The sequence below is a fragment of the Hyperolius riggenbachi genome, chromosome 12 (assembly GCF_040937935.1).
Source record: "Hyperolius riggenbachi isolate aHypRig1 chromosome 12, aHypRig1.pri, whole genome shotgun sequence".
Classification (NCBI taxonomy): domain Eukaryota; kingdom Metazoa; phylum Chordata; class Amphibia; order Anura; family Hyperoliidae; genus Hyperolius; species Hyperolius riggenbachi.
Window position 1 is genome coordinate 203272907 of NC_090657.1, and position 8802 is coordinate 203281708.

The window sequence follows — 8802 nt, forward strand, 5'->3', positions numbered from 1 at the left end:
ATTACGGCCGCCAACGACGGGTCCGTCAGACCCTCCCGCTGGGCAGACTTTCAAGCGACAGTAGCGCGTGTGTACACGCTGTCGGCGGACTGATAATGCTGTTTCTGAGCGATCCACCCGGCGGGTCTGACGGACCCATCGTTGCCCTCCGTAGTGCGTGTGTACGCACCTTTAGGCCTGTGTTAACCCTTTGAATGCTGTTCTAGTAAAAAAAAAATGCTAGTTCTATATAATATGCGTTGCCAAATCTGAATTGTCTGTCTGTGGATACCAGGCAGTCAAACCTGGGGTCTCTCCCTCCCTCAGCAGAGAAATAGTTCAGTAACCTAAGGTACAGGATGCCTGTGATTTGTAATTAGCATGTGACTGGAATCTGGGCCTTAGCAGAGGTGTCAATTGCTTCAGCCATATGGCTGCCTGAAAGGAAGCCAGGAAGCTAGCTCCCCAGGTGGCCCTGGAAGAGCTAGCCAGTGCGGCACCGATGGGGGCAGATTTGAATGCATGTGACGTATGATTTCTGTCTGTTACATGGAGACCGTGTATAGCACAGCTATGAAATTCATATAGTCTTATTCGTTATACAATTAAACACAAGATAACATTATCTGCAAGTTGGCTGGCAGGGAAGCTTCTAAAGGTGTGTACACACGCACTACGGCCGCCAATGACGGGTCCGTCAGACCCTCCCGCTGGGCGGACTTTCAGGCGACAGTAGCGCGTGTGTACGCGCTGTTGGCGGACTGATAATGCTGTTTCTGAGCGATCCGCCCGGCGGGTCTGACGGACCCGTCGTTGGCGGCCGTAGTGCGTGTGTACGCACCTTTAGGCCTGTGTTAACCCTTTGAATGCTGTTCTAGTAAAAAAAATGCTGGATGTATATAATATGCTGTAAATAATCTATTAGAGCAAAGAAGAAATGCTGGGTTTCATTCCGCTTTAAAAGAAAAAAAATATGGCACCCTCTCACTTTCTCTCCCAGTGGTGCCCAACTTACCACACTGCAAAACACACAAGAAGCAAATGCTCACTCCCAGCCAGCAATCTGCCATTTTATAAAGTGTACAGACAGTGTAGTACTAAATCTAGCAGGAATTGCATAGATTCAGCAAAAAAACTAAACCTTAAAGAGAATCTGTATTGTTAAAATCGCACAAAAGTAAACATACCAGTGTGTTAGGGGACATCTCCTATTACCCTCTGTCACAATTTCACCGCTCCCCGCCGCATTAAAAGTAGTCAAAAACAGTTTTAAAAAGTTTGTTTATAAACAAACAAAATGGCCACCAAAACAGGAAGTAGGTTGATGTACAGCATGTCCACACATAGAAAATACATCCATACACAAGCAGGCTGTATACAGCCTTACTTCTGAATCTCAAGAGATCACTTGTGTGTGTTTACCTTCTGTCCCCAGCTTCTCTCATGCACTGAACATTACAGACTTCCTGCAGACAGCTCTGCCTATGTCGTTAATTCCTCAGTATGTGACAGACCAGCTCCTTTCACAGCCTCCAGAGGAGGATTTTTATCCAGCTCTCTTCTATCACTGATAAGATAGCAGAGAAGCTGCTGGCTTATGTAAATAAAACACACACTGGAGTGTGCATAGAGGAACAGTTCAACACTGAAGAACTTGGCAGCCTTCCAGACACAGGCCGACAAGTCTGACAGGGGAAAGATACATTGATTTATTACAGAGATGGTTATAGTAGAAAGAGCTGTAGTAAGCCAGAACACATAAGAATAGGTTTAGGAACTTGTAGGATGGAAGAAAAAACGTTGTAATTTTTGTTACAGAGTCACTTTAAGGGGCCAGAAACTGCTGAGTTGTTAAAAGGAAATATGCAGCTTCCATATCCACCTCAGGTTCCCATTAAAATGCCCTCAAATCCCACCTCTAAACTTGCCTACCCAGCTTCCTTTCTCTAACTATCCCTAATCAGCCACAGTTCCATTTCTCCAAAACTGTATATTGTATTTTCCCACCTCCTAAACTGTAAGCTGTGGGGCAGGTCCTCATCTTCACCTGTGTCACAATTTGTACTTTGTACTCAGGTTTATTCTGCTCCCGCTATAATTCATACAGTGGCTGATAACATTGAAATTTTAAACTTAAAAGAAAATCCCTTCCCCTTAGTCAAACAGGGAACCAGTAGGGTTAATATTTGCCAGGCATGATGAGGAAGTAAACGAGCCCTAGCAGTTCCCTCCCTCAACAGTTCATTTCTCACCAACGACAATGGCGTCCGCTGCCCTGAGGAGCTGAACTGCTCAATCTGTCTGAACATGTATACGGATCCCGTCACTCTGAGATGTGGCCACAGCTTCTGCCGGCTCTGTATCACGGATATACTGGAGAGACAGAAGGTCTCCAGGGCTTTTACCTGCCCGGATTGCAGAGCAGAGTTTCGCGAACTCCCAGATCTGCAGCGGAATGTGTCTCTATATAACATAACAACACATCTGATTTCTACTCAGATAGATCAAGAGAAGCCTGTGATTTTCTGCACATATTGTGACATCCCTAAACCTGCTGTGAAGTCCTGTTTACAGTGTGAGATCTCCATGTGTGACCATCACTTGGTAAAACATAACAAGTCAGTTACGCACACAGTAGTTCCCGCCACAACTTCCAGTGGAAAAACAAAATCCGACACTCACCAGTCACCTATGGAGGCTTCAGCATCAAGGACTTCCTGCATGAAGCCAGTGGAGGATGCTGTGGAGATAAAGAAAGGGTTACAAAACATTCTTCAGAAGCTAGTAACCAAGAGGAAAACCATGGAGAAGAACATACAGAGTCTGCAGGAATTCAAGATAAAAGTACGTCAAAAAGCAGCTGGAAGAAGAGAGAGGGTGGTTTCCCTGATCAGAGACCTGAGGAGACAGCTGGAGGGTCTCGAGAAAAGAGTCCTACACAAGATATCAAAACAGGAAGAACAGATCTTATTGTCTGCCTCCGATCTCATCCGGAAACTAGAAACAGAAAAAGACGGTTTATATAGCAAAATGTTATTCATCGAGGATGCCTGCTGTTTGAAGGACCCTTTACCAATACTTCTGCCAGATGCAGCCATGTTTTGCCAAGTTGACAAAGATGAAGATACAGAAAATGACATGCTAAAGATTCTCCTTACAAGTATTGATGATGAAATGATCTCAAAGACTATTCAAGGTGGACTAACCAATCTGGTCACTGGTGCATCCATGGAGACTGACCTGCAAAAAGCTGCAGACAGCAGTGTTGTGCTGATGGACTTGAACACAGCTGGGAACCATTTAATAGTCTCTGAGGACCTAAAAACAGCATCATGGATAGAAATTGGCCAAAACCGCCCAGAGACACCAGAGAGATTTGAATATTATCAGGCTTTAAGCCTGAACAATTTTTGTAAAGGACAACACAGCTGGGAAGTGGAGATCAGCAGGACCGGGCGTTGGAGGCTTGGTGTGGCTTATTCCACAATAGACAAGAAAGGTGGAAGTTCTTTCTTAGGAAATAACAAGAAGTCTTGGTGCCTGAGGTGGTGTGAGGATGACCTTGCATTCATGCACGATAGCAAGATGCAAAAGATACCCCATAGGCTTACCACCCATAGGTTACGAATGAATCTAAATTATGAGGCTGGGCAGTTGTTTTTTTATGAGCTGTGTGAACCCATCAGACATTTACACACCTTTACTACCAAGTTCACCGAGCCCCTCCATGCTGCATTTTGTGTGTGGACAGGAAGCGTCAGAATCTTGAACTAACAATTCTGAAGAACCAGCCTGACCAGGTACTGCAAAGCAAACTTAATAAGACAAGACAAAAACAGATTTATGTTACCAGCTATATCAAAGCGAAAGAAAAACTTGGTATTAAAGAAGGGCAAAGACTAAGCTGCTACAAAATATTGCCTGTGCTGATAGATCAAGAAGTCTGAATAGAATCAAAATAATATTTTAGTTAATTTCAACTTATGACATGCTGCTTCATAGTCCAACTAAAGAAAATTAAGTACGAAAACAAAAATTAAATTAAGCACATATTTAGTACATTCCATAAAAAGAGATCCATATCCGGCACTGCCGGTTTTATTCTCTTTAGAAAAAGCTGTATTGCATCAGGCTTCTTTAAAGCAGTTAGCGTGCATGAATAAATGTGTGCTATGACAGCAGCTCAAATACAATCTAGGTACAGCATTCACATACTCATAGATGCAATAAGGCTGCGGGGCAATGTGGGATCAGCGGTTTGCCTTACGACCGTTTCGCTCAAACGAGCATCCTCAGAGGCTCCATGATGTCCTGCGTGCACATAGCCTCGGAGGACGCTCGTTTGAGTGAGTCGTAAGGAGGACCGCTGCTCCCACATTGCCCCACAGTCTCATCGGGTCTACAGGTATGTGAATGCTGCACCTACACTGTGTTTAAGCCGCTGTCATAGCACGCATTTCATTCATGCCGTTTTAAAGAAGCCCAATGGAATAAAGCTTTTTTTTTTTTTTTCAAAGAAACCACAAGCACTGCCAGATATGGATCTCTTTTTATGGAATGTACTAAATATGTTATTGCTAATATCCTGAGCACGCAGTGGGAACAGAGCCGGCACAAGATTTCCAGCACTCAAGGCTGAGACACCAAAGTGCGCCCTTCCATCCCTCCCACTCCAGCCATCACTCACTGATTGCTATTAGACTAAGAGGCGCCCCAGGGCTCCTGATGCCCCCCTATAATAAATGTATTTGTATAAATTCAGACAGTCTTTCGTGTCTGCTTCCCGGAGGTAAGTCCATCACTTCCTCCCAGCAACTTTTTTAGAGTTTTTATCAATTTTTATCCTGCTGGCGCCGCCTCTGTTCTCTTGCTACGATACTGTGTCCACACCTGGTGGAGGGGTGAGCTACCCCCTTCTTTCCGATCTACAGAGCGTGACATCTTATTCCTGAGTGAGGACAGGTCTAATCTCCTCACCTGCCTATACAGTGGTTGCCTAAGTAGTAACCCATGTTTGTGAGTATCTACATCTCACACTTTAATTTTCCACTTGTTTTAATACATACTACACTATATTGGGCTCTAGGTTTCTCCATTTTAATCTCTAGTTATCTGGCTTGCAGTCACTGCCATATATCCCCTTTACTTATTTCTCTCTGCTTCAAACACAATAGGGGAATGATAGCAGAGTGACTTGTGCGCCCCGTCCTACACTGCGCCCTGAGGCTGGAGCCTCTCTCACCTCTGCCTCTATCCTGAGTGGGAAACTTACCTATGTGGAAAGGCTCCCTGGAATCCTCTGTACCAGATCCGGTGGTGTTGTAGTGTCTGTCACATTGTTCCCTTTTTCCTTGTGTTTACTCATATTTAGTACATTGTTTGGGCAATCAATCTTCTTCAGTATGTTAAGCATTACTATGCAATACTCAACCTTTCACTGTTTATATCCAGATTATATACCACTACTTTTCTTCTGCCTTTATTAAAGGGTCAAACAATTAAAAACTGTTATTTTACTGACTGGTGCACCCTTTAGCATTAAGCCTCTTTAGAATCCTTATGTACCTCCAGCAGTGAGTACTTTACCTTAGGATCCCAGATACACACAGCTGTGAACTGGTATATAAGTCATTGTTCACTGTGAAATGGCCATTGTTAACCCTCCCCAATGGAAGCTGCCATATTTATTTCCTTTTTAAAGTACCACTATAGAGAAAATTGTAAAAATGAAAATACATGTAGACACATCCAAATAAGAAGTATGTTTCTTCCAGACTAAAATAAGCCATACATTACTTTTCTCCTGTGTTGCTGTCACTTTCAGTAACTAGAAGAAATCTGACAGAACCGACAGGTTTTGGACTAGCCTATCTCATGGGGAATTCTTAGGGTTTTCTTTATTTTCAAAAGCACCTAGTGAATGGCAGTTGCTCCGTCCAACTGATAACAAAAAAAGTGTGCAGAAAGCAGTGAGGCTGGCCAGCTTCTTTATATAAATACTTTTCATGAAGCGTCTTTATAAAGAATAAAGGGCAGGCTGAGAATCCCCCATGAAGGGAAGGACTAAACCAAAACCTGTCAGTTCTTCTACCTACTGTATATGACAGCAAGATGGGAGAAAAGTAATTGATGGATCATTTTAATTTGAAAGAAACATACTTATTTTTATGTGTTAACATGTATTTTAAATTTTATAATTTTTCACAATAGCGGTCCTTTAACCACTTAAGTACCAGCGGTCTCTGCCCCCTTATGGACCAGAGACTGCTGGTACAAGAACGACGGAATCCCGACGAATTGCTGTGCATACCTGCCGCAACCGCCGCTCGCCAGGATCCTAAGGACATGGACTTTGCCGTCTCTATGACGGTAGAGCCATGTGAGCCAATCAGGAGCCGCTTTCATTGGCTCCTGACCGTTTCTATCGATGTAAGCCAGCCAGGAGCCCACCAAAACAGGGCGTAGATTTCAATCACCGCGGTACTTAAGTAGATAAGCAATTGCCTGGCAGTCCTGCTAATCTTTCTGGTCAGTAGGGTCTAAACCACATGCCTAAAACAAGCATGCAACTAATCATGTCAGATTTGTCATAGACATCTGATCTGCATGCTTGTTTAGGGTCTATGACTTAAAGTATTAGAGACAGAGGATTACCAGGACAGCCAGGCAATGTGCATTATTTAAAAGGAAATAAACATATCAGCCTCCATATCCATCTCACTTCAGGTGTCTTTTAACCCAGAGCTCCCCAACCCTGTCCTCAAGGCCCACCAACAGTACATGTTTTGCAGGAAACCACAAACATGCACAGGTGAGGTAATTAGTGTATCAGCAGCGCTGTTTACCTACCTCTGTGGATTTATACAAAACATGCACCATTGGTGGGCCTTGAGGACAGGGTTGGGGAACACTGCTAACCGATAGACCATGGGTAGTCACAAAAGCTGTCATGTACCAGGTGATTGCAGCCATTTCAGTGCACGAGGCAACTAAAAAAAGGGAGACGGTGTACAATATGTTATACTCTCTATTTGCACTAAAAAGCAGCGTCTTGAAGGTTTACCTTTCAGGATTGGTTCTAAAGATGCCCATTACCAGTACAATTTTTAGGGAACGATCATATTTTCATTCAGATGGAAAGAAAGGATCGTGTCAGACACCACTTCATTTTTCACTAGATACTTATTTTTTTTTTTTATAACTTGTACCTCTTGTGCACATTATTTACTTTATTAATTAAAAATAACAATATTAGCCATAATGCCCCTTTAAGCAATACCGGACGAGGGGCAAAAACGCTGGTTGGAAAGCACCAAAATTTCACCAATGAACCGCCTCCATTACTTTCTCCATTCACATCACTTCGTGATAGCACGGGATTGAGTTTATTCAGTCTCTGGAATAAGCAGGCAGAGTCTGACCACCACAAATCTGTTGGAGATGGTTTGTAGATAAAGGAACAACTAGAACAATTTCACAGGCCCTACTGAGAGATAACCTACAAGAAAGATTCTGTAAAGGTGGCCATACACTTATTTGCAGCAGATTCAACCATCAGATAGATTTCAGTCAGATGCCTGTCAAGTTGAATCTGACAGGAATCTATCTGATGTGTGCTACACACTAGGAAAAGATTTCCAATCGATTTCAGAATGAAACCTATTGGAGATCTATCTAAATGCATTATTAGACCATTAGATCTAATGCAATTCTATGTGCCATGGATCTGCTTCCAGCAGCAGATCGACCTAGCAGATCAGATCAGGCCAGTAGATCAGATAGATCAAATCCATCAAAATTGGTTGAAATTGGCCACAAATCAATCGATTTGATAGAATTGATTCTATAGAATCAATCAATCAATGGCTGATATCGACCAGTGTATGGGCCCCTTAAAGCGGTTTAAAACCCTGACATAATATTCAATAAAAACATGTTTTCCTACTTTTTATAGGTCATACGGTTATCATATTTGCATTTGTGCAGAAGTATTATTATTCATTTAGATTAAGGGTGCACTGGTTGGCAACACTGATATATATATATTCTCTATCAGACGATATCACACTATTGCGGCTGTATATTTTTTATCTTTTACACATGCTGGAGCCTTGGGATATCGGGCGGAGAGGAGAAAGTAAAGTTGCTGGCAAGGCCGAAAACGCTATTTGCTGATCTGGAAGGATTAGCGTAACTATATGGTAAGCGTATAGGGTTACTACCTTAATTCTGTTGTATGCTTATGGGGATCCTGCAGTGAGATGTACTGGAAGTGAAGAAATCAAGTGACATACTCATTCGTGAACTTGTGGCAATTAATCGAAAATATTTTAAACAAAAAGGACTCTATGAATGACATATGTTCTGTTGATCTTATTATTTGTGGATAATCTGTTGAGCGCTCTTGGTTTAATCATTATATATATAGGAGCCATTCCCACTTGCCAGGCTGTGGTAAGCAGGCCACACTTCTATGCGGTCCGCAATAATCCCGGACAGGCAGATGCATTCCTCGTATAACCTATGGTGGTAACACATTTGCCCCCCACTCCAGCTGGACCACAGCCAACCATCGGAGCACAGACTACACTGTCCGCTCCTGCTGGCCCACACATGGTTCGGCTGCAGATGGGATATAAGCCTTACAGATATTGTCAGTTGGACTGAGTCGCACAAGTACTTACCCCTCTCCTTGGGTCTCAGTCAATTACAACTTCCCTCCCAGTTTTCAATGTTCTCAACCACTTTGTGCTCACAACCACACTCTCCTATACTGCACTCCCTGGGAAAGCAGAAGATATATCAGCATTGCAGTCTCCAACA

General features: G+C 43.0%; 1 protein-coding gene across 1 annotated transcript; it reads left to right on the forward strand.

Annotated features, from left to right (window-relative positions):
• The first annotated feature begins 2286 nt into the window (after nucleotides 1-2286).
• Nucleotides 2287-3753, forward strand: LOC137541029 (E3 ubiquitin/ISG15 ligase TRIM25-like). Its single transcript, XM_068262175.1, has one exon. The coding sequence runs from the start codon at nucleotides 2287-2289 to the stop codon at nucleotides 3751-3753; it is 1467 nt and encodes a 488-aa protein (XP_068118276.1).
• The last annotated feature ends 5049 nt before the right edge of the window (nucleotides 3754-8802 follow it).